Source organism: Cupressus sempervirens, chromosome 3, assembly GCF_028749045.1.
Source record: "Cupressus sempervirens isolate cs-2001-9-10 chromosome 3, ASM2874904v1, whole genome shotgun sequence".
NCBI classification, from domain to species: Eukaryota; Viridiplantae; Streptophyta; class Pinopsida; order Cupressales; family Cupressaceae; genus Cupressus; species Cupressus sempervirens.
The window spans coordinates 46,905,001-46,932,753 of NC_143120.1; the positions used below are offsets into that span (position 1 = coordinate 46,905,001).

Genomic DNA, 27,753 nt, shown 5'->3' on the forward strand with positions numbered 1-27,753 from the left:
TACATTTGTATGTAAAAAATGTTAGTATCTGTCACAAACATAAACAAAATGACCATCACTGTTAATGTACAACTCATAGATTGAAGCTAATATATGAGATGAAATCAAAATTTAAATACTGTAATATTGCGCCAAGTCACGGTATTAAAATGGAATTCAATCCAATGCACACAAACAACTAAAGTTGCAAATCAATAAGCGCCAACCATTCAGAAGAGAAAAACATACTAGACAATCCTATTTTAATCTAATATGCAAGATAATTCCAAAGATAATTGTCCCCTATTCATCATATTCCAACCCTACATTTGATCAAAAGCACATTTGGCCAAGCAAATTTGCTACTTTATTCCTCTCCGTAGGAATTTGAATAAAAGTAACAGATTCCAAAGAGCCACGCAACCTAAAAATCTATCTAATAACCAAAGCCAAGCATCCACTTACATCATATAGCCCTTGTTCATACAATAGCGGATGACTCAAAACTCACTTTTTCTACGCTTATTTTTTTCCTTAGTGTATGTTGTTTAAGGATGACCATTTAGTAGTCACCTTTGCTAGTTGCCTTTGCCTGAGAATCAAATTCACAAATAATCATTCTCTATCCAAGAATACAACTTCGCTCCACTACATACTAAACGACGAAAGCCTACATGTAGTTATTTGTATGAAAGCCCTCATTAGATGAAAAATAAATTTAACATCTCCAAAGCTCTCATGCTTAAATTTTTTGGTACTAGCATGACTAGGTTTCCCTTCAAAAAAATCATCAATGTTAATTTTTAAAGTTCCTTGAACAGGAAAGATGCAATCACCCTCTCATGACCTACCTACCACTCATTATCCCAAGAGATAGATGATCTCTCTGAAGAGGGAAATTGAACCAATTGCAGGTATCAACATCTCTTAGATCCACGCCTCCAACAAAAAACATCATACTTTGCCAAAACCATTTTACGAATAGAAAGAATAATTTTCCACCACAAGTGTTGAACAACTATCCTAGTGTCAAAAAAATCATAAAATTCCTCTTAAACCAAATATGCCGAATAAAGGAAGTGGGTCTAGAAACCTAGTCAATTTGAAGAAAATAAGTCTTAATTAGGGGCTCACCCTAGTAGGCCCACGCCCACTCAAAGAGGGGACATGTTAGCAAGCATAATTATAAAATCCCTACCAAAAGTGTCAAATCTCTCAAGAGAAAGAGCACTAAAGGAAAAAATGAAATATAAATTCCTCGTTGTTACAATATAAAACACACATAGGGGGAAATTTCAATCAAGTTTGTTCGCTCTGGTAAGGTTTGTGCCTCTGTGCAGCTTCCCTTCTGAGTTTTACCTGGTTGTGTCATAGCGCATTTATTGTAGGATTTTTGCGAGCTTTATTATGGCTCTGGCCAATTTAGGCAAAATAGTTGATGTTGGTGTTGTAGTTGTTGTTGCGAACATCAATGGTTCCTCCGAGCAAAGGCCCTCACAAGTTCGTTCTGGAGGTGTTCCACGAGGTAATTCCTCCCCTGACATTGTTCTTAACAAGCAAGACTTCAAATATGCCTATGTTTGGCTTGAGTAACATACCTTGATAGGGTATTTTGTGGGTCGTACTCCTTCTGAAAGCATGCTTAAAGAGTGGATCGCCAAGGCCTAGACTCTACATGGAGAAAGGTTGGACAGCATGTAAAACCTCACAAAGGGTTTCTTTATGTTTCATTTTGGTAACCCTAGTCTGGTTGACCAAGTCTTTTCTCATTGTCCTTGGACATTCAGGTCTTCCCTCTTAGTTTTCCAGAGGTGGTCAAAAGATCTTTTTATCTCAGATGATAAAACACTTTGTGTAACTATTTGGGTTGACTTTTTTGGTCTTCCTGTGTCTTGTTGATCCTTCGTGCAACCCATTGTTGAAACCATCAGCAAGATGGTGTGCATAGAGCCACAGAAGTTTTATAGCGCTCGTCCTCAGAGAAGGATTTGCGTTGAGGTAGACCTTTCCTGTGATCTCAAGGAAATGGTTGAAATCCAAATCGATAGCACCACTTTCACTCAGAAGGTTCTTTATTTGAATCTACCCAACATATGCTATCAGTGTCAGTCTGTTGAGCACAAAATCAAGGATTTCCCTTTGATTAAGCACAACAAGTAGCCACCTAAGGAGGTCCAACCAACTGCAACTCAAACAAAAGAATGGACGGTTGTTATCCATAAGGGTAAAAACCTAATGACCCCCAAACAAGTGGCCATTGTCGCAGCTCAGAATTCCACTCCAGCGATTAACAATGTGGTTTCATTTTTCTAACCAACCCCCTTGATGTTGCCTAGTTCAAACCCTATCACTTAGGAGAATAGAGAAGCGTCTACAAAGTGCTCCCCGAAAAGCGTGGGTCTGCACGCCACATGTAACTTCTATGATTATTACCAGTCTCTCTACCACTCTCGTAGTCCAAATGGACAGTTGGATGACATAAAGGGCTAGGAGAAATGAAGGTTAATCTCTTCAGGGGATTCTTCATATTTCAAATCCAAGGCGACTTTCTTGCACAATAGTTTCTCCTGCCTAGGGGACAAAGACAATATGCAAGAAATTTTATAATGAATTTTCTATCTTGGAATGTTCGAGGTCTCACAGACCTCCTGAGGAAATACTTGGTTTGTGACACCAAACTACGGTTGGTTCACCTTGATATCCTTCGTTTGTAAGTTAAAATTTGTGGGTTTCTCCTAACTCAACTCATCGCATTATTTTGTTGGATAGTGTCATGTTTTCTTTCCAGCATGAAGTTGGTCGAGGTATAGTCACTCTTCTCTCTCGTTTAATTTCTTCAGTTATTTCTCCTAGTTGTAACCCCATGCAAAGAGTTGTTTGGATTTTGATGTCTTTTAAAAATCATTCATTTGGCATAGTTAAGTTTATGCGCCCAATGATGTTGTGGAAAGGTCTTACCTCTAGTGTTGGATGGTAGATCAACTACCTCCTACCGCTTGGGTTACGTATGGGGATTTTAATATGGTGGAATTGGTTGCTAACAAAGATGTGATGTTGACATTTCACTAGACAACTGGGGGAAGGGAAGCTTGGTTTTACATGCATAATAAGTTGGGCCTTTTTTATCCCAATGCTAACCGTTGCTGCTCTAGTGGGGTTTGACATACTTGGTCTAACTTTAGAGCTAGCTCTAATAGAATTCTTAAAAGGCTTGACCATGCTATCCGCACAATCTTTTTACACCTTTTTTCAAGATTAGGACTTACTTATCATTTCCCTTTCTGATGTGACTTTGTCAGACCACTATCCCATTTTCTTTTCTATTGTTCGGTAGTCCGTCAGGTAGCATGCTCCCAAAACATAATTTTTCCTGAACTCATCTCTTCTTCATCATGACCCCACTACAACTCATATCTTGCATGTCTAGAACTTGGAGTCTCGATCCCACACCCAAGTTGGGTGGATTCAATGGTGGAATGATGCCATCACCCATACAACAAGGTTTCTACGTATCTATGACAAGTAACTTTCCATCTACCACCGAAGATCCATTTTCTTTTCTATTGTTTGGCAGTTTGTTAGGCAACACGCTCCCAAAATATAATTTTTCCTGAACTCATCTCTTCTTCATCATGACCCCACTACAACTCATATCTTGCATGTCTAGAACTTGGAGTCTCGATCCCACACCCAAGTTGGGTGGATTCAATGGTGGAATGATGCCATCACCCATACGACAAGGTTTCTACATATCTATGACAAGTAACTCGCCATCTACCACCGAAGATCCTATGAGGCCACTACCAAAGAGCTTTGTATCGCTTTTGAAGCCCTGTCCATGAATATGTTTGACACTGAACTCTAGCTTGCCAAGGTTTGACATCAGATGTAGATTGCTGACAGCTATGTTGCACAGAGAGCTCAATTCAAGGCTCGCCTGCATTAGCTTAAGGTGGGTGATCAAGCCTCCAAAGAGTTCTTTCAAGATCTTTGGGCGTGTCATACAACCGTAAGCATCAAGAGGATTAAGGAAGATCAACAGACTCTGTAAACTTCTTGAAATTCTCCAAATCTTCGTCCATTACTATATCAAAGTGTTAACTACCCAATTCCCCTCTAAGGTCAAAGATTAAGCCCTTCAGGCCTACATTTTTGTTGTCCGCAAAAGGCTCTAGGAGGAACATCATGCCTTCTATGAGAAAATTCTCACCATCAGTGACCTCAAGGAAGCCGTCTTTTCCATGGCAAATGACAAGGCTCCTAGGAAGCCCTTTTGGGAATTTATTGGCTGTGATTTGCACAAAGTTTATTTGGAAGCTTTTTATTCTAATATGTTGGAAATTATTATCAACAAATGGAATGTTAAATTCATACCTAAGGCTAGAGATCCTGAAGATATTTATAACTAGAGACCCATAATACTGTTGAATGTCTCCTACAAAATCATTGCCAAGGCTCTGGCCCTCAAAATTTGCCACATCCTACCTCTGATTGTGCATCTTGAGTAGACTAGCATCATTCAATCTAGACACATCTCAGATAATATCATTACTGTGTGGGAGGGTATGGAGTGGACTCGGCATTCCAAGCAACCAGCTCTCTTCTTCAAAAATGATTTTGCCAAAGCCCATGATCGAATTGAGTGGTCCTTCATTCTCGCAATGCTTAAAGCTCTTGGATTTTGGCCTATTTTTCTCTAGTCTGTTCAAATGCTTCTTGGGGATGCCTCGGTCTACATCACCATTAATGACAGGTAATCTTCTCTACTTTTGGTCTTTCTAGATTCATTTAGCAAGGCTGTCCTCATGCGCCGATTCTCTATGCCTTAGCAGCTGAGGGTTTTGGGTACTTGCTTGCTAATGTCGTCTCCTCTGGTTTGGTTTGTGGCATCTCCCTTCTAGATTCTTCCTCATAATTGGTTATGGGAATTTTGTTGACGAGTCCTTTCTCAACCTCATTGAGGATGAAGAAAATATTGCCAATACTCTTCACTGTCTGGACACCTTTTGTCTTGCTTATGGCTCAGCTAACCAATGGCATAAAACCCTTTGTTAGAGGAAATCTTTGCTTGCGACTCCTCCCTGGTTTGACTAGTATGAGTGGAAGAAAATTCAACATGGTGAGATTTTTTTGTTTCTTTGATAATCCTTTTTCTTTCTAGGCTTCCCTTGTTGAGCTTTGGAATGCGGTGCTAGCCAAAATTGAGAAAAAGATGGAATATTGAATTACTAAGCCTCTTTTCCTCACTGATAAGTTTCAGATTTGTTCCAAAAAATTTGTTGCTACCCATGACTACAATTCTTTGTGTTGGGTTCCCTCTAAGGCTTACTATTTAAAGTTGGAATGCCTTCTGAGGGATTTCATTTCGGTCACCAATTTCGAGCATCATGGCTTTCACAAAGTGGTTTGGGAGTTTTGTTGTCTCCCTAAGGAGTCTAGCAGCCTTGGACTCCTGACTACCCAAAAGAAGGGAATTTTCTTATGTGCCAAATGGGTCCTCTATGCTCTCATTGTTAATGAGGCGTGGAAGATTTTTCTCAGACATTGTATCTCTTCAATGTATCCAGTCCATGGGCAAACCTGGAAGGGGATTTGCTTTCAAACCCTTCTAATTACCCCAGAACCTATGCAAATGCCTGGCACATTTGTGGTGAAAAACATTTGGAAATCCTAGGAAGCCTTTAGGCGTTGGATTTGTTGGGTTGATAATGGCTTCAGGGATGGTCTTTCTATGAAACATCATAACATTTGGTGGACCCCTTGTTTAGTGTTGAAGGAGTCACGTTGGCTAAGGTTCCTGGAGTAAGTGCTCTTCATTTTTTCAAATGTGGCATTACGACTCCTAAGGACATTTTCTCCAAAGCCACCATGAGCATTTTCTCTTGGGAGGACATACAGATCTAGTTTTGGCTTGGCTGTCCAAATCGCCGAACTTTTGATCTTCTAGTTTCTGCGGTGCCTCCTCATATGCTTCACAAACTAGGGTTCATCCTGTTAAACCATGGTGGAAGGATTGGAAGTGGTACCCTACCACTCCTATGACCAACTATAAATTCAAGTTGGGCTATCATTGTCTGGTCCCTCACCTACCTATGGTTGATGTGCCCAATCAACGATGGCATTTGTAGTCTTCTAAAAGAATTGGAGCCATAGATTTACCACCATTTGGAGGGCTGTAAATGAGCCGAAGATTTCTCACTTTTCTTAGTGTATTCTTTTCCAAGGCTTGCTTCTAGGTCCTTGGCCCAAACATTTAAGCGTCCTAGATCCCAGGTGTCCTTTTTGTGGCTAGCTTGAAACTTTCCTTCACATCTTCTAGTTTTGTGGAAGGGCCCAATAATATTGGCTTTAGATTCATGATTTCTTCGAACCCTTTCGGCCAAAGCCTTTCTCCTAGCATATGATCTTGTTGGGGGATTCGCCTAGAATGCCCATCAAGTATACCTCGATTTGGCATGCTTTTAGAATAGAGATATTATTTACTTTGTGGAAAGATGGAAATGTTATTTTATTCACTCACAACTTCCTGGATATCAATGTCTCTATGTACACTAAGGCTTGTATTTGTAATAATGTCATGATGCAAATTCAAGTACAAATTGACAAAGTTGCACTAGAGGTGGTCCACCTTCAGGAATTGCTCAACCATTGAGGGAACACGCCTTGTACGGCTGCTAGAGTGTTGCCAGAATGTTGTTTCCATACAGCACAATCCACCCCATGGTTGCCAACATGCTTGCAACTATTTCACTCCTCACTCACAAATGCCACATTTCCAAGCCCCCCACTGCTCACCCAGTGGTGGGTCTGTTGATTGGCATCGTGGCTCTTCTTCTCCGCGGTGGGGATCTAGTTGGTCCCGGTTGCTCCTCCTGCTGCTCATACTAATGTTGGTTGGATGTCCTCCAATGTAGACCCCAAGTGATCATTCCCCTACCTAGACCTGGCTATTTTGCCTCCTAGGATGGAGGGAGAAGATGAAGATAAGAATGTCATTGTTGATGACGAGTGGGCTCCTCCTGAGCCACCCACTAGCCCCACTGATGTTTGGGGTTCTGGTGATCACCATGATCCTCCTCCCTCGACTAACACTGCTCTGGCCGCCTGAGGCTTTACATGTTTTTTTTATGAATAGTTATTTTTTCTTTCCGGCCTTAGGCTGTGTGAACTCTCACGGTGTAATCTTGTATCTCCTTGCCCTTTTTTTTAATATGCTACTTTTATATTTATATTAATAGAGAAGGGACCTATTCATCAAAAAATACACATAGAGCAAGCAAGGAAATCCCAATTCCATCGATTATCCCAAGACAGACATCAATTTTGAATGACTAGCCACAAAAAACAGTTGCAATTGAACCACAAAAATTTGATAAATAGTTGTTTATCAAGCTCTATGTACCCCACAATAACAAAGTACATACCAAATAAATCTTTTCCCCAGGTCAAAATATCTTGACCGAAAAAGGAGTTACACTCACAAGAAGCAAGTCTTGAGCCACCTTTAATGCACCTAGTGCCCATATACAGTATTCCTTTACTTTGTACCTAGCAACCAGCCCTGATTTCTTAAGTCTTATAATTTTCTACCATATTCTAACCAACTACAATAAAATATCAAAAACAAGATGAACATGCACACGCATGGAAAGAGTACAATGACTAGTATACCAAGGATGAGGCCAAAAAGAAGCTTTTTTTATCCCTTTTTGTAGATCCAAAAAAGCCCTCTCTAAATAAGTGGAGCTCCAACTTTCAAAGTGTACAAAATATAGAGCCCCTTCCCTCCAAATGATTATGAGAAACATCCAAAAAGTTAACTACTCTCAAATAATTATACATGAGAATGTGAACCGAAAACTAATTCTAGCTATACAGTATCACCAATATAATTTGATTGTGCAAGAAATTATCCATTCAAGATTGTTGTACAATAAAGAAAAAGGCTCCCTTCTTTCTTGGCCTATACACAAACTCTCACTAAACTAAGCTCCACTCTAAAGCTTGCAAATTACCACTGAAAAATAATTAGCATGAGAATGCATCAAATTTCTTAAGAAAATACACAAGATCCTACTAAATATAACTCCTATAAATATGAAGAGCTTGGAACAGAAATTAAAGAAGAGTTGCTAGGGCAACTAAGGATAGTCCAGTGATTAAACTTTTCATCCAGGTTTCCAACATGTCCTCTTAATATGCCATAAATTTCCTTCCAATAGCTAAAGTGGTGCAGAAATAGAGCATTAAGAGTGAACCAATTTGAAACCTCAAACTGTTAGCAAGCCTTATTTGAATATGCATGTGAGTGTTTAAAAATAGACAAGATTTATGGTTATTGACCTTCTAACCCAAAGTAACTAAATATAGATACCCAATCTTCGGAAACATTTGTATTCATGAAGATGAGTGATGCTTGTACGATTAGTATCATCCACGAACTAGAGATAAGAATGCCTAAGTAATCCATTCATTTCTCCAACCATAAATCAAGCCTTGGAAAACATAGGACTTGATAAATCTACCCAGAACCTCAATCATAATAATAAACAAATGGGATGGGGGAGAGAGATAATAGAGATCCCTTACCAAAGACCTCTAGAAGAGCCAAAGAACTCAAAAGGCTCACCATTCATAATAATAAAGAAGGGAAAAGTAGCAATACAACTCAGAATCCTACTGACCCACTTCTGACTAAACCAAAGGCTATGATATTTTTTTAGGGTAAGAACTCCCACTTAACTCTACCATCCCACTTAACTCGACCATAAGCTTTGACTATATCCAGTTTGATGAAAACAGATTTCTACTTAGAAACTAGCATAACCAGAACCCTATCCAATATTTGTCTCCCTATTTTAGACCCCTTGCTTATCAGCGATTAAAGAGGGGAGCCAAAATTTTAGCCTATCTGTAATCAATTTTGTAATCATTTTGTGACCTATCCTAGGCAACCCCTCTTTTATCATCCGAAGTACGCGCCAAAAAAATCACCAGCTAAAACCCAAGGAAGATATGGAGCACGCTGAACATATATTATAGGAGACCAAAGAAGAGTTTTCCCACATATATCAATCAGGGAGTACACATTGGTAGTTCTGAAATAACCTCCCAGAATTCCAAATTAGAGGCTACCACGGAAAGAGTGGAACGACTAGATATCCACCAAAATGGAATAATATTTCTTGCGTCCCAAAAAAAAGTGGTTAATCTCTAGAATTGCTTAGAGAATCAATGCACAGGCACTAAGGCACTAACTAAAACACTAGATACTAGAAGCTTGCTAGAGCATGTAATCAGCTGAAATCTTAATCTCCTAGATACAAAAAAGATAACACTAGATTAACTCCAATCAAATCATTCATTGCCTCTTGTAGAGGAATGTTATTCAACTCCCTGACATTATAACAAGAGAGAATAATCGCTTATGAAATTGGGGAAAGTGAGCATCAATGTGTTTTAATGATCCAAATTACACCAACAGTTTCCCAACTAATTTAATCTTCTCTCGATCCTTATTGTCGCCACCTTAAGAAGAGTTCACAAAAGGATGGACCTTAAGCGGGTGTTGTTGCAAATCCAATGCCTGAAAAGAATTTTTTTCATTTCCACAATCTAAGACATCCTTGGCATATTCTGCTAATATAATATTATCTTGTAAAACTCTAGAATCACGTAGATCTCACAAATCATGACCGCTAAGAAACACCCAAGGATTGGGAAGGTCTTGCAAAGATTGAAAATCTTGATTAGTCACTTATTGCACATCAGCAGTAACCATGACAATAGCCCCAAAAGTCACATCAATCAGAAAGTTTTCTAAAGTTTCCAACACATAGAAATGGTTGAAGCTCTCATCATTCCCAATGGAACCTCTTATGTCCCCTCCCCTTCACCCAAGGCTTAGTAGGAAGATAAGTATCCTTATTTAAACCACCACCAAAAATAGGAGTTTTTCTTTTGTCCACTTTATTCACTTTTGGAGTTAGGGAAGGAAGATAATTAGTAGCCTCTCTAGGTTCATTTACCCTTTGAAATTACTGCTAAAGGTAAGCCTATTAATTACAAATAAAGTCTAATAATTTATTTTTTGAAACCAAGGCAAAAATCCTAGACAAATCATCTTGAATCTGAAAAGGGACTATTCAAATTAATATTCGCACAACTATGATAAAATGTAATTACCCTTTTATTTTAGATTATTGAGTTGTTATAACCATCTTCCGAAATAAAGATGCAATTCTTTGCAAAATATCCTCTCCAAAATTCTAATGAAAGTTCTGAAGATGAAACCAGACAGGAAGCCTTGAGGGAAATAAGTTCTTTAGCCAAATTGAAACCTGCTTACCAAGGCTCAATAAATTATCCTATGTAATTGTTAAACTACCCCCCTACAACCATGAAATAACTATTTGCAGCCAACGTAATCTACATATCATGATCAAAATGAAAAGAACAATCGATCGAGGATACTAATGCAGACAAAGAAATACAAATCCCAAAAATAAATTCACAAATTACAACACACTTGAAAAATAAAGACATCCTCAATAGCCAATTCATGAGAAATAACAATGACAAGACATTCATGGCTCCTAAAAAGACCATTCACTTTATTATGTTTGGGACTCTCACCCACATAGAATGAATTCGATAGCCTCAAGTGCACACTGAAAAAAAGCCACCCTATGTCACACTACACACCATCACCTTGTGTCACACTACCAACCACCACCACACTTGAAGAAGCATGAAGCCCCTTAATCTCCAAGAATCAAATTCAAAAACCTAACTTAAGTGCAACACGCAACACCTGAGCAAAATAATTTGTAAGAAGTTATACAAACCCTAAACCTTACAAAGATACAATACCCCACAACACTTCATAGATGAAACCACACCCAAACTACCACTCACCTTGACACTAATGACTCATAAGCACCTCATAATCACACCCCAAATACAACCATTAAGAGATCTCCGCATTCAACTAGGGAACCCTAATCACACAACAATGTGAAGCCAACAAGCTGAATATCTTTCTCATTATCGATATTTTTCTATACTAGTCATTTGATGTCATTAATATTAACAGTGATGTATTATCAATGAATTATCCACTTTCAACATCAAGATTTCTTAGGTATCATGGTAAGCTTGCTGCCAAATTAAATCTTCTATCTTTAAATTTGAATTTTCTGCATTAATTTCTTTCTTCAAAGTAACCATATTATCATATATTTTTCTAACCTTGGTTATATATTTGTATCCATTTTCAATAGCCCTCTTAGCCCCATCCTTTTGTTGGTTTCTTAAGTGACATGTACTTTTGTAGTTCATTTACTATTTCTTTCTAGTGTAGTTTCAATGGAATCAAAAGATAGCCACAATTGGCTAATGGTTTGTGGTGAACATGCAATCAATGTTTTTACATATTGCTTGATTATATTTTTCTTATATCTTGTTCATCTTTTAATCTTTATACAATTTGCAAGTTAATCTTAAAGCTGTGACTTTGAAATTATGTAAATCTTCATTCCTATGGGTCCTGACATATAACTTTTATATAGTGAAGTCATTTGTACAAATTTAATAGGCTTCTTTTCACATTAATGGTTAGTTAAAATGAAAACCCAAAGTTTCCTATATCAATATCTTCCAAAAGGTTTGAGGTGGTTTTACGTTTCTTTGTTCCTGGAACTTTATTTTAGAGTTTTCCAACCACATCATAGTCAGATCTATACACAAGACCACTCATCTCTTCCTTGTTAAAGATTGATCTGATCAATAAAGGGAAGTAGGGGTAACTCCTTGAATTATTGACTTAGAACAAGGACAAAGATATGAAAATCTTCTTAGTGATGAGCTTTGATTAAGATTCGGTGGTGAAGTAAGTGATTGAGTAGAATAAACTCCTTGTAGCAATCCAAAAGAACCACTAACAAAGGGATTATGAGTTACCTATTGGGGTGAAGGTTAGGTTTAACATCCTTCAATGAGATCCTCTATTAAAAGCTCTTTTCGTACTTTTTTATTATTTGTATTTAAGGCTTTTGCATTCTTTGATAGACCATCACCATAAGTCTATGTTAAACCCTTCCCCCATTCAAGAGGCTCTTCATAATCACTATCGTCAGCAATAGAAATATTTATAAGTAGGAGATATTTTTAACAAGTCAAATTGGGATATTGCTATCAAAATTTAATTGTGTAGCTTTTGAGTCAAACTCATTCACCCATGGGAAAATGAGTTTAACTCATAAAATACATGGTTAAATCCTATTAGTAATATGACATAAAAATATTTTTATTTTGTTGTGTCTGATATGTTTCAACAATAACATGGGACTAGGAGCTAGCCAAAGAGGCCAAAGATTAAAGAGAGGGACTTGAACCAAGAACTAGGACATCAGAGGATGACATATCCAAAGCTCATGAAAAATTGAGGCCAATTGTGGCAGTTAGTTGTACTACTATGGAGAACAACTTTGATGGACTCACAAAGATGAACCCTCATGCTAACGTGTTCTAGGTTATGTTAAATGGTGCATCTAAATCCTTGGTTAACAGTGTTATTCAAAGAAGTTTATGACTAATTTTGGGTTGGCCTCTAGTTCTCTTCTTGTCTCATGCACAAGACTCCTCGACGAGCATAGAGACACTATGCCAATTAATAGAGTTCTTAATAGGTTTGTAATCTAAATGATTAACTAATATAAAATAATAAAAGTTTTCTAAAACATCTATAAGTGTCCAGGGCGTGTTCCTCTATTTTTATTGTTGATATTTTGTTGTTGTCTTGTGTTTGGCTCATTTTTGGTACCTTTTCTCTAGACTTTTATTCTATGAGAAGGTTTTAAATGCATTCAACACTTTCTTTCTTTAATCAAAAACTATCACATGGGTCAAAGTTTTTGTGTCCTTGGCTTAGCCTAGAGATGTCAAAGTTTTGTATGAGATTATCTTCTTGCTCTTTCATGTCTTTTTACTTTCAAGAATTTTTGTGTCCTTTTCTGGAACTGTGACAATTTTTTGATCTATATAAGTATAATTCTTCAATATCTTAATCTACCGATCCCAGAGGTTACAACTGAGCTCCATTAGAGTAAACAATCTATCTATTAAGTCGCATTCATCATTCTTAATACCTCTATATCCCATACTTTAAATCCAAAAGAAGCAATTTTCCAGAGGTTCAACCTACTCCAATCCCTCCTTCTAGCCTCAAAGTCATCATCCAACCAAGAGTTTTCCAAATGAGAAAAATTGGTGAACCATGTACCTAGCTTCAAATTAGCCTTCGCATTATGTTTGCTATCAAATGGCACTTATATGTCACAAGACTTCATGGGGTATTTGGCCATGATTACCTTAAGATTTAATGCATCAAAATTGGATTGACAAGAATAATATACAAGGAGAAAAGTAAAAGAGATTACTACTTTTGTCCTTTCTAAACATCTTTTGTTCACTTCTACTACTTGCCTTCATATATTAGTTAGCATGATTCTACCTTCAACATATTAAAGCAATTTGGTGGGAAAATCATCAAATTTACCTCTTTGCATGCAAGTAAAGGTTGAATATTGGACTATATAACTACCATTTTTATTAATTAGTTGCATAGCATTAGGGCATAATTCTTTAGTAATATTAACTTGTATTTCTTAACAAGTCCCATGGTAAATACATTATGTACTCTCCTATAATGATTATTATAACTCTGAGATATAGGGTTTGAATCTTGAGGCCCAAGTTTAGGCTTGAATTCGAGCACGGATTTGTTGCAGGTCCAGATTTCAAACTATGGGGACTCCAAGTCCGAAATCTAGACCCTCACCGGATCCATCGAGGATCTAGGTGGACCCACTAAGTCCTTGTGTGGACCAATGAAAATGGAGTCCATAAAGTTAAAGAAAACTAACACTTAAGACAATGCAACTTTTAACAGTCTTTTTTTACAACCCTAAAATGAGCCCAATAAAAAAAAATTCACTCATCTAATCTCTCATTTGCCTTCTCATTTTGCTCTCTCAATTTGGTGTACCCATTTCACAAGTTTGAGGAGAAGGTTGTAGAGATTGTTTGAGGAGTCTCAAATCCTTCCAATAATCAGTGTTGAGTGTTCTAGCTATGCATTTGATCCTTCCTTTTGCTTCTTTGATTGTTTTATTTAAGTTTTTTTATTGATCTAAAATTTATCAATTTTTTATATAAGTTTTAAAATATTTTATTTTATTTTTGTTATAGATTGTAAGAATGAGTAATTAGAGTTTCATGGGTAGGGAGGGATCCCAAAGATTAAAACTTGAAAACAGTTCTCCTTTGCAAAAGTGTGAAACAAGGATTAACTAATGTGCTAGAGAGAGAGAGAGGGAAGGGCCGGGGGGGGTCGTTATATGTAAATGTGATTTTTGCAAAACCCAATATAGAAGCTCCTATTACCAAGTTAAACATCATTTAATAGCCCGTGGGGGTAAAGGGATCAACATGTGTGAGGGCTTGGAAGGAGATAAGAAGGGTTCGTGGGCTGCTCAAATAGCAACCATGTTAAAAGAATAACAAGATGCTAATAAGTTAGTGTTACAGGGGAAACAAAAAAGATCACAGCACAAACCACCAAAACTACCCTCTCAAACAACCACTAGACAACATCCGTTCCTATCTACCCCTTACATGGATGAAGAAGTAGTAGAAACACCCCAAACCACCACCAACAAGAGAGGCCCATTAGATAGGGCATTTCAAAATGAATTCAGAGAAATTGCATTGATGTAGAGGTTGCGAGTTGCCTCTATGTGAATGGTCTTCCATTCAATCTAGTAAGATATTGAAGAGAGATGGTGGAAGCAATGAATGAAGCACCTCATGGTTACTGAGGCCCTGGATATGAAAAAGTGAGAACCACCTTATTGCATAGTGAGAGAAAGAATGTAGAAACCCTCCTCAAACTAATAACAGATTATTGGGTCTAGAAAAGGGGTGAGTATTGTCTCTGATGGATGGAAAGATTGCAAAAACCATCTATTAATAAATGTGTTTTTTATCTCCCCCAAGGGGGCCCAATATTTTTGAAGGCAGTTGATTGTGAAGGGGAAGTAAAGGATGCAAATTTTATTGCATAGATTCTCATTGAATCCATAGAGTCCATGGGAATTGACAATATTGTCCAAGTAATAACGAACAATGCTAAAGTTTGTAGAGTTGCAGGTGGTTTGGTAGAAGCACAATATGATAATATCTTCTAGACACCATGCACTACCCACTCCTTGAACTTAATGATGAAAGCAATTGGCACCCAAATTGAATGGGTGAAAAAAGTGTATGAGGGTGAGGAGATCAAATTATTTGTGACAAACCATCATACGTTACAAGCAATTTTAAGAACTTTTTCCCACTTGGATTTATTGAAGGTAAATTTTAAACTTTATTTCGTTTCATTTATCATTTTGTGTCATACTTTATGTAACTTGAATAGAATGTTTTGTTTGTTGTTTACATATTTAAAATGTGTTATTAACTTACAATTAAAATGGTAATAGGTTGATAAAAGTCAATTTGTTTCACACACAATCATCCTTAGACGACTTGTGAGGGTGAAAGATGTATTGTCACAAATGGTTATTAACAACCAACGGAGTGTATAGAAGCAATCCAATAAAACAAGGGCTCAAAAGGTAAAGACAATGGTTATAAATGATGATTGGAGGGGTTGGGTGGATTAAGTTTTAGAATTCACTAATCTCATCATAAGTATTTCACCTATTAAATTTTGCCTTCCCTATTTGAGTTTAATGCCCTAGCATAGTATTTAAATGTACATATATATATGATCTTTATACAAGATAAATTAGGGCTAAAAATTATGAACATCTAATTATGATCAATAGAGATACTATTCTGTAAAGCATGAGGGAAAATAGGAAACTTTTGATAGTACCAATTCCTATGCATTATTTAATGAGAAGAAAACTCTTTATCAAAATATCATATCCAAAAAATGGTTATTCAAACGTAAGAAAGGGAGATCACAACTTCTACATAACATGTAAAGAAATCACTTCTCAAATGTGATAGTGGATATTCTTGACCTACTATAAAAAAATAATGGTCACCTAATAGGTTATTATTGAGAGAGTTGTATGTATGTGTTTTTTGTTATTGAAGGGAAGAAAAGATTGGACTAGGCACAAATTACCAGCCACCAAATCCACTTATTAATAACAAGATTTCTTGTGAGTCAAAAGTTTTTTATGTCTTCATACTTATTCAGTTTCATAGCATGTATCAAGGAATAACAAGGACTCACACATATCCAATTAATTGAAGATATTCATATATGGTTATTGTGCCCAATTTCAATTGAAAATAGTTTTAACTAAGTTGTTGATTCAAGTTCAAGGCTGGATTCGGGTTCGAGTTCGGGTAATTGTTTTTTCCTATTTGGATTTGTGGGTGGGTTCATGAGTGTGTGTGTGTGTGTGTGTGTGTGTGTGTGTGTGTGTGTGTGTAAGAGAAACATGCATAATTGCAAAACCAAGTCATTTCATACGATGAATATATGTTGCTTGATCATTGATCAATGACAAATGTCAAATATAAATGTTAAATACTCTTTCATTAATCTGTGTTCATGATTGTAAAGAAAATTGTACATTGAATTACTAAATTAGAAAATAAAATTTCAAAACATAGACTACATTATCAAATAGTAAAGTTTGAAACATAATGATAAATATGTCAATGACAAATGTTTAATAATTTATCAATGATCAATAATCATAGTACCAACTGCCCTTCAAGGGTCAAATGGGTCATCAAAAAATGAAGGATCAATGGCTTCATCCCCACCTACAACTATATTTAAATCCTCATCATTGGAACCCAAACTGGTTCCCCTAGCACCAAATGCTGCCATATGCTCCTCCTCCTCAACATCTAGTAAGGTAATTCTAGCTAGACATTGGACGTTCATATCCAAGTCACCAGACTCGGGTAATACATCCCGCAAATTCTCAGGGCACTTCTTGTATTATGGATCTGTGCATGCCAAGAGACACCAACTATTGTGAATATATACCAAGTCCTCTACTTTCTTGGAACCCAACCAGTTACATTTCACTGAGCGGATAAGGGAGTATGCACTCCAATTCCACTCAGTAACACAAGAGCTCACAACCTAGAGAGACAACCAATAAAATTTAGATAAATTAGAAATTGTAAATTGTAATGGTAATTTAATAGGAATTGAAGAGTGTTGATTCTACAAGCTAAGTGGTTATAAAAAAGGGCAAAAAACCTTTAAAATTGTGACATGATCTTAATGGTAAGAGGTTGGAGGTACATATAATCTTGCCTATGTAGATACCACCATCCAAGTACATCCATTCTACTTTGGTCATTGATTACATCATGGTCTGCATTTTTTCTTGAGACAAAGCTTGTAAACTGTCTTCTGACATTCAATGTCATCTCAGGATCAATGAAGACTCTGCTCAATGCAATCTTATACCCATTAGCAGCCTCAAGATCTCTCCATGGTGGAATTCTACTAGGAATAACAATTATTTCACAGCTAAAATACCTACGCTTTATAAATTTAAATTGGGCACAATAACAATTTATGAATATCTTCAATTAAATGGATATGTGTGAGTCCTTGTTATTCCCCGATACGTGCTATGAAATTGAATAAGTATGAAGACATATAAAACTTTTGACTCACAACAAATTTCATTATTTATAAGTGGATTTGGTGGCTGGTAATCTGTGCCTAGTCCAATCTTTTCTTCCCTTCAATAACGAAAAACACATATATACAACTCTCTCAATAATAACCTATTAGGTGACCATTATTTTTTTATAGTAGGTCAAGAATATCCACTATCACATTTGAGAAGTGATTTCTTTACATGTTATGTAGAAGTTGTGATCTCCCCTTCTTACCTTTGAGTAACCATTTTTTGGATATGATATTTTGATAAAGAGTTTTCTTCTCACTAAATAATGCATAGGAATTGGTACTATCAAAAGTTTCCTATTTTCCCTCATGCTTTACAGAATAGTATCTCTATTGATCATAATTAGATGTTCATATTTTTTAGCCCTAATTTATCTTGTATAAAGAGATCATATATATGTACATTTAAATACTATGTTAGGGCACTAGACTCTAATAGGGAAGGCAAAAAAATTTAGTATTTTTCTCTCAATTATGCTTTGAGTGAGCGGATGATTATTGGGTTTATTACTCTTTTCCAAAATACATCTAAATTAATGTGAGCTAACGTTATGTCGCCTATATATCAACTATTGAGCTACAAAAGCTGGAAAATGTTCATACCCCTCATTATTTTATATTTCAACCTAGCTAAAGGCTGAATTCACCTAATGGAATTACAGAATTTGACAAAAAAAATCAATAAGGTTTGGACTGGGAAGTAGCAAATTTGAGTAACTAAATTTGAAAATTACATTTAGAAATACAAGTTTTACTGCTACAAAGAATGACCTTTGAGCACTTACTTGGTTATAGTGACATGTTTGCCAAAATTCTAGAAGTTCGATAATTTTGAGAGACCTTTCTCATGTTTCTCATGTTCCTTGTTTGTCTCTTGAATGCTATTTGAAAAAAAAAACTATTCCTTAAGACAATATGCGATTTGAAAAAAAAATCTATTCCTTAAGACAATAAGTATTTGAGTGCTTAAATTTCAGCTCCAATACTACCTTATACATGTGTTTTTATGTTGTTAAGGTGGCTCCCTCATTACTAGCAAGGCCCTCCGTTTACACTTCACCTTAATTTTCTCTTAGTAAAAAGTACCTGTAAGAAAGTAGGCTTGAAAATCTCTTTTAAACTTCTCGACCAATTTAAAAAAATTCTCATTTTCAACATAAAAATAAATATTTCTTTCCTTATTCCATGCCTCGTCGATAAATCAACTAAACTTTGAACCTCATTATCCACCAAGGTTACTTAGCTCACAGTTTTGAGCTTGATACCCTAAATATAGCTATTTATTTATCGAGTGAAAAGGAGCTTGTCGAAACGACATCGAGGTGCAACGAACCTTTCTTTCCCTGTAGCCTTTCGCTCTTTATAAGAACATTGTGACTTTTGGCAATTTAATTGGATGGATGAACCATGTCGGAAACCTACTTTGCTTTTGAAATAAAGTTATCTCTTTAAAGAACAGTTGAGCCTACTTGGATATACATTGCATTCCTTATGCTTAACAATTACCATTGGTCCCTCCAGGATAAAGAGTACCAAAATAAAAGACAACGGAGTACAACTTTCCAAGATCAAAATCTTTTTCGGAAAACAGTGAACGCTGTTAAAGCCTCTACAATTTCCACCTAAATTTAAAGTACTGGTTTAAAAGTAGTTTGTGTTGCGAGTTTGGCACTAGCAAATGACATAGGCTTTGTCGGATTGTTTGTCTGGATGACTTAGACATATCCTAAGATGACTTCCACGAAGGATTTTATCGGTGTGTGATAATTGGCTCGCAGCTTTTACTAAATCCATGATAATGAAAAGCTAAAAACATTTGTTGTCTCGAATGATCCTTCATTAAAGATGCAATGATATGTTGTCTATTATTTTTTAAAGTACGGTAAGATACATGGCTGAATGGGGGCATACCCAGCCATGTCGAACGAACTGGCTGGGTAGCCGTTGCCGTCCCATTGAAGAAATGTTTTCCCAGTGATTCACATAAATGGATGTACATGTCTTCTGAACGTACTACATATTTACAGATATCTGGTCAGAAAATGATGTCGTCTTCTTGCAGAGGAAGTTTCCAGAGGGCTTGGTTTGGGTGCTTTTAAACGCAAATCTTGCTTTAGTAGGTTGCATACATTTCCTCACCAACCCTTGCACAGTCTGCCTCACCTACATCTTTGACAAGATTTTTCATAATGCTTTCTACACGATTTATGTCATGACTTTTGTTTTACTTTCAGGTAGCGTTCCAATGGTTTCGACTTTGTCAGAAATAATGATGGTTGGCAGTTTGCAGGTGTGCTATTCGCTTTTTGTATATGCATTTACATTAGTATATTTTTAGGCAAATCTAGGCAAAAAAATTTCTAACTACAAACAATTATTCATATAACGGGTAGGAAAATTAATGCTTTTCAAACTAGGAACTCACATACGAAGAATCCTGGCCAAACTCTTTTTGGCTTGCAAGGTTGCTTGCGGAAAGTTCGTGGTTGATTGTTGTGCAGGGTACTATTTTGTGGCTGCTTAAAATATTCATGAATATTTTGTTTCATATTTCTATTACATTTCACTATAATTACTTATTTGAGGCCATGACTGCAAATTTACTTCTCAACCATAATGAACTCTTCTGGAGATGTTCTGATGAATACATTCGTTGCTTCTTATGCATACTAATTACATAAGTATGCCACATTTAATCCATTTCCCTGACCATTTGTAATTGAAAGAAAACTATCAACTTCAATAAAAATTGCTTTTGGGGGAGTCAATCAAAGCTATCATTGGGAATCTAATAAAAAATTACTTCTTTCGAGGGGATGGAGATCAATCTTCTTTATTTATCCACTGCAAGGAAAAAAAAAATTGGTACACTTTCATTCCGTATAGAAATCTATTTGACACAATTTCAGTGTGTAGTTGAAGCTTTTTTTTGTTTGTCTCCGAAACCTATCATTATTTCGTTAGTAGATGTTTCAGATCAATAGTAGGGTGCATGTTGTAATATCTATGGATGCTTTACATTGAATTTATAAGTCCATATATCATTTTAATTTATTTTTATTTCATTTGGGTTGTCTTTATTTTATCTATTCATGCTTTCCATATTAATTTTGAAGTGTTTACCTACTTTATGTTATGTGATCCGTTAAATAGGAAATAATTGTATGAAAGATATGTAAGATGAATTCAAACTAAAGAAAGATTATTTACATCGTTATATATTTGATATCCATAGCTGTTTCTTTATGTTGGTGTAATAAAATATTTGGTGTCTTAAAGGTTACCATTATATCCTTGGTAACAATGTATATTAAAATAATATTTATTTGGATAAATATTTACCCAACTCCCTTCATTATTAGCATAGGCAGGGGAATTAATGTTTTCACTGGCATAATTAATATTTTTCACAATCAAACCATATGAGATTCTAAAGTTAAAAAATAGTATATCTTTTAATTAATTTTGAAGTTACAATAATTTGTATTTTCTGATTGGCTAGTGGTAATTTTACCAGGGGTAAATATGATTTTTTTGTTACAAAAAATTTGGTTTTTTTCTTCTGGAAACTTCTTCGTCTCCAACCTTGTCATTGATGTGCCAAGGGGCTTTAAGTCCGTTTATCCCTGCCCAATGCTGCCTATTTTTTGTGGTCTATTGTCTTCAGTCTGCGCCTTGGTTGGATTATCACTCGCTACAAAGCATAGGTATTTTAGCGGTGAAATACTTGCTATTCCTAGTAGAATTCCACCATGGAGAGATCCTGAGGCTGCTAGTGGGTATAATAAGGCATTGAGTAGAGTCTTCATTGATTCTAAGATGACATTGAATGTCAGGAGAGAATTTACAAACTTTGCCTCAGAAAAAAATGCAGACCATGATGCAATCAATGACCAAAGTAGAATGGATGTAATTGGATGGTGGTATCTACATAGGCAAGATTATATGTACCTCCAACCTCTTACCATTAAGATCATGTCACAAGTTTTAAGTTATTTTCCCTTTTTTTATAACCACTTAGCTTGTAGAACCAACACTCTTCAATTCCTATTATATTACCTTTACAATTTCTAATTTATCTAAATTTTATTGGTTGTCTCTCTAGGTTGTGAGCTCTTGTGTTGCTGAGTGGAATTGGAGTACATATTCCCTTATCCACTCAGTGAAGCGTAATTGGTTGGGTTTCAAGAAAATAGAGGACTTGGTATATATTCACAATAACTGGCGTCTCTTGGCACACACAGATCCATAATACAAGAAGTGCCCTGAGAATTTACGGGATGTATTACCCGAGTCCAGTGACTTGGATATGACCGCCCACAATCTAGCTAGAATTACCTTGCTAGATGTTGAGGAGGAGCATATGGCAGCATTTGGTAATAGGGGAACTGGTTTGGGTTCCAATGATGAGGATCTAAATATAGTTGCAGGTGGGGATGAAGCCATTGATCCTTCATTTTTTGATGACCCATTTGACCCTTGAAGGGTGGTTGGTACTATGATTATTGATCGTTGATAAATTATTAAACATTTGCCATTGAAATATTTATCATTATGTTTCAAACTTTACTATTTAATGATCTAGTCTATGTTTTGAAATTTAATTTTCTAATTTAGTAATTCAATGTACGATTTTCTTTACAATATTAAACATAGATTAATGGAAGAGTATTTAATGTTTATATTTGACATTTGTCATTGATCAATGATAAAGCAACATATATTCATCGTATGAAATGACTTGGTTTTGCAATTATGCATGTTTCTCTTACACACACACACACTCATGAACCCACCCACAAATCCAAACAGGGAAAAAAAATCACCCAAACTTGAACCCAAATCTAGCCCTGAACCCAAGTCAACAACTTAGTTAAGACTATTTTCAATTGAAATTGGGCACAATAACCATATATGAATATCTTCAATTAATTGGATATGTGTGAGTCCTTGTTATTCCTCGATACATGCTATGAAATTGAATAAGTATGAAGATGTATAAAACTTTTGACTCGCAAAAAATCTCATTATTAATAAGTGAATTTGGTGGCTGGTAATTTGTGCCTAGTCCAATCTTTTCTTCCCTTCAATAATGAAAAACACATATATACAACTCTCTCAATAATAACCTATTAGGTGACCATTATTTTTTTATAGTAGGTCAAGAATATCCACTATCACATTTGAGAAGTGATTTTTTTACATGTTATGTAGAAGTTGTGATCTCCCCTTCTTACATTTGAATAACCATTTTTTGGATACGATATTTTGATAAAGAGTTTTCTTCTCACTAAATAATGCATAGGAATTGGTACTATCAAAAGTTTCCCATTTTCCCTCATGCTTTACACAATAGTATCTCTATTTTCCCTCATGCTTTACATAATAGTATCTCTATTGATCATAATTAGATGTTCATAATTTTTAGCCCTAATTTATCTTGTATAAAGATCATATATATATATATACAATTAAATACTATGTTAGGGCACTAAACTCTAATAGGGAAGGCAAAATTTTATAGTATTTTTATCTCAATTATGCTTTGAGTGAGAGGATGATTATTGGGTTTATTACTCTTTTCCAAGATTCATCTAAATTAATGGGAGCTAACATTCTATCGCCTATATATCAACCATTGAGCTACAAAAGCTGGAAAATGTTCATACCCCTCATTATTTTATATTTCAACCTAGCTAAAGGCTGAATTCACCTAATGGAATTACCGAATTTGACAAAAAAAATCAATAAGGTTTGGACTGGGAAGTAGCAAATTTGAGTAACTAAATTTGAAAATTACATTACAAGTTTTACTGCTACAAAGAATGACCTTTGAGCACTTACTTGGTTATAGTGACATGTTTACCAAAATTCTAGAAGTTCGATAATTTTGACTTTGAGAGACCTTTCTCATGTTTCTCATGTTCCTTGTTTGTCTCTTGAATGCTATTTGAAAAAAAAACTATTCCTTAAAACAATATGTATTTGAGTGCTTAAATTTCAGCTTTGATACTACCTTATACATGTGTTTTTATGTAGTTAAGGTGGCTCCCTCATTACTAGCGAGGCCCTCCATTTACACTTCACCTTAATTTTCTCTTAGGAAAAAATACCTTTAAGAAAATAGGCTTGAAAATCTCTTTTTAACTTTTCGGCCAATTTAAGAACATTATTATTTTCTACATAAAGATAAATATTTCTTCCCTTATTCTATGTCTCGTTGATAAATCAACTAAACTTTGAACCTCATTATCAACCAAGGTTTCTTAGCTCACAATTTTGAGCTTGATACCCTAATATAGCTATTTATTTATCGAGTGAAAAGGAGCTTGTCGAAACGACACCGAGGTGCAACGAACCTTTCTTTTTCTCTAGCCTATGGTTCTTTATAACAACATTGTATGACTTTTGGCAATTTAATTGGATGGATGAACCATGTCGGAAACCAACTTTGCTTTTGAAATAAAGTTATCTCTTTAAAGAACAGTCGAGTCTACTTGGATATGCATTGCATTCCTTAAGCTTAACAATTAGCATTGGTCCCTCCAGGATAAAGAGTACCAAAATAAACGACAAGGGAGTACAACTTTCCAAGATCAAGATCTTTTTCAGAAAAAAGTGAACGCTGTTAAAGCCTCTACAATTTCCACCTAAATTTAAAGTATTGGTTTAAAAGTAGTTTGTATTGGTTTAAAAGTAGTTTGTGTTGCGAGTTTGGCACTTTAGCAAATGGCATAGGCTTTGTCGGATTGTTTGTCTGGATGACCTGGAAATATCCTAAGATGACTTCCACGAAGGATTTTATCGGTGTGCGATAATTTGCTCGGAGCTTTTACTAAATCCATGGCAATGAAAAGCTAAAAACATTTGTTGTCTCGAATGATCCTTCATTAGAGATGCAATGATATGTTGTCTATTGTTTTCAGAACACCATGGATAGCCTTTGCTAATCTCAACAATCTAAAATTCAGCAAATTAGAGAAAAAAAATAGGTATAAATACCTCAACTAAACCTTACTTATTGGACATGTATGTGAACAATAACAATCCCTAGCTTAGAAACTTGGTGGAAGATAGGAGTATATGTAGTACTATTAATGTCTCTCAATGGTATGATTAGAATGATAGCTTCATGCTTTTCATAGCTTCACTCTACATTGGCTCCATGCTACCATGCTTTCTAGTTTCAGCTATATCCACTCTTCTAGCTTCATGCCATCTTGAATTCATGACACTATAGCTTCATGCTTCATTCCGTGCGTGTTAACATGCTCATGATCAAATGTTATGTCTCCTTTTTTCCTTATTTTCTAATCAATTGTATTTTAAAATATCTATGAAATGCTAGTCATTGAATGTCTTTATATTATAAGGTTTCAAGATAGATCAATCATTGTGATGATAGTGAATAAACAGAAGGCATGTTTCTGTGAATGAAAACTGCAATGCATTAACCATGAGGACCAACGATTTATCTAAAAAAGCCCTAAATACATTATTCTCTGGCTCTTTGTGTTGGACTTCATTCGACTTTTTCTGTAACTACTTGTTTGCAAGAATTCCATGATTTGGCTCAACAAAATCTGAAACACTCAAAATAAAACAGCTTCCTTTCCTTGCTTAGACACTACAATTCAAAGGGAAATTGGAAATTGCATACCTGGGTCTAGAAAACTGGTAGGGCTTCCCGGAGGGCGAGAAAACGATGAGCCCAACTTCAGCCTCGCAGAGAAGAGAGAGTTCGGCGGCCTTCTTCAACAATCCCGTTTTGCGTTTTGAGAACGTAACCCTGCGATTCAGAGGGTTTTCTATCCTCTGCAGATTCACCTTTCCCCTCGCCATTCTATTTGCAGAGCGCCAAAACAGCCACAGAAAACATGAACACCTCCCCCACCACTCAAATCACAATTTCAATGAGCATTGTCACGTGTCACGTACATTACGGGCGTAACAAATAAGCCTGCTGTCCCAACGGTTTGACGTGTTATGTCCTTTTTCTCTCCCCATTCAAGTTTCCCCATATTTTGTGTTTACTTTCTTTGGAAAACGCCGCCGGTGGTACGCTTTGTATTTTTCGAATTGCGGAAACGGTGAAAAAACTTATCAACGCGAGCTGCGTCACGACATTGATGCGGCTATACCCAGAGTGCAAGTGAAAAAGCGAAAATTGCCGAGTGATAGATAGATAGATAGGTAAAATTTTAACGTCTACAAGGCTAAAAATAGCCTATGGGACAGCAAGATAATTCAAGCAGACTTAAGTAGCACTGTTCACTTCTTGTGTAGGTTGATGATGAGTCCACCCAATTGCTCAATGTACTCTTCGTTGAATAGGTTATGCCAAGAACTGTCACATATAGTATTTGCAAATTTATCTCTGCTACTCTTGTAGGCCTCACATTCTAAAATAAAGTGTTGTTCAGTTTTCATTTTTCCAGAATTGTAGAATCTGCAAATTCTCTCTTCCCAAGCCTCCTTTGGCCTCTTCCAACGCCCAATCTCACAACAAAGTTGGTGAGAGTTGGTTCTCAACTGAGCAATAAGAATTTTAGCCCTCTAAGAAATGTTGACTCCTATGTATGTTTTTTAGAGTTGATCACAAGTGGGGTTGAACTCCTTTATATAATATAGTTTCTTCCTCTCGATCTCGCTTCTCCGATTTCTCTTATAGAATTTTTCCATAACAAAGACCTTTATTTCTTTATTATTTGTGAGGCACATATTGAATTGAATATTCCATTTACTCATCTATTTGATGTTTTGTTGCATCCATGTCATTTTTCACTTACATAGTGTGTCACTAAAGACAACTTTAGGCCATCTATCCTCTTCCATTTTTTCGATTATTTTTAAACAGCTTAGAAGGCGAACCATAGCAAGTGCCTCAATAAGAGCAGCCCCCATTTCACTTAGCATGATATCATATGGAACATTGTTTTTAATTTTAAACTTGCTTGTGATCAAGCGCTTTTGGATTCTTTCGATTTGTTTCCATTGTGCTATAGTAGTGTTGCTGGCCCATAATTCACACCCGTAAAAAACAACTAGCAGCACAAGAAAATCGAACAAGGTTTGAATAGTTTTCCAATCCCACAACTCCGCTTCACGACACCTATTCTGAAGAGCATAAAAAGTCTTCCACCCACCTAATATCCTTTTATACTTGCAGCTAGACCAACTTAGTTTTTTGTTGAAATCGATGCCAAGGTATTTATACTACGCAACTTCTTCAAGAACACTTCCATTGTAATAAAATTCATGTTGATGTTGTTTTTTATTATTAGAGAAAATCATAACCTTAGTCTTGCTGATATTGACCTACATCTCCACCATACCGCAAAAGCGCTCAAGAGAAGATAGATGATCTTGCAAACCACAGGCAGATTTGGCAATTAAAATGAGATCGTTCGCATATAGGAGCAGCTTTATAACAAATTCACCTAGCTAAATGCCTTCACCCTTTTGCATGTTTAACCACTCTTCCAATTTGTCAATATATAAACCAAACAAAGTAGGAGATAAAGGGCAGCCCTGTTTAACCCCGATATCGCTCTTAAAATATTCTGAAATGTCATCCAAAGTTCTGATTTTGACTTTCACCTCTTCGTACATCCTATGAACAGCAGCTCTGAGATGCATAGGAATCTCCAATTCTTCCATCCTGAACCAAAGCTTGTCTCTCGAGACGGTGTCAAAAGCCTTTTTAAAGTCAACAAAGCAACAAAAAACCTCTTCCTTTTTCTCTCACTCTTTTTCAATAATGTGTCTCAAAGTGACACAGTGATCCACTGTTGAGTGCTTTGGCCTAAAACCAGCTTGCCCTTTAGCACGTTTATGATTTTTTCCTGCCCATTTGTTGATCCTAGTTTCTATCATGCTACCAAAAAATTTAGCAAAGAGGGGATTGATCATTATAGTTATGCAGTTGGAGGGATTGTTAACATCACCACTCTTAAAAAGTGGTATTGCAAGGTTGATTGTCCAATCTTTCAGAAACCCTTCTTCGCAGATTTTGTTGAAAATTTCAGTGATGT

The 27,753-nt window shown here is 36.1% G+C and overlaps 1 protein-coding gene across 2 annotated transcripts in view; it reads right to left on the bottom strand.

Annotated features, from left to right (window-relative positions):
• Positions 1 to 25,602, bottom strand: part of LOC149564727 (MADS-box transcription factor 23-like) — a 155,032-nt gene extending 129,430 nt beyond the window's left edge. For both annotated transcript variants that reach the window (XM_089818279.1, XM_089818278.1), the window contains exon 1: positions 25,380 to 25,602. In XM_089818279.1, coding sequence (XP_089674405.1) covers positions 25,380 to 25,561 — 182 coding nt within the window. In that variant the 5' untranslated portion in view covers positions 25,562 to 25,602. The remainder of the gene's footprint in view (positions 1 to 25,379) is intronic.
• Positions 25,603 to 27,753: the final 2,151 nt, after the last annotated feature.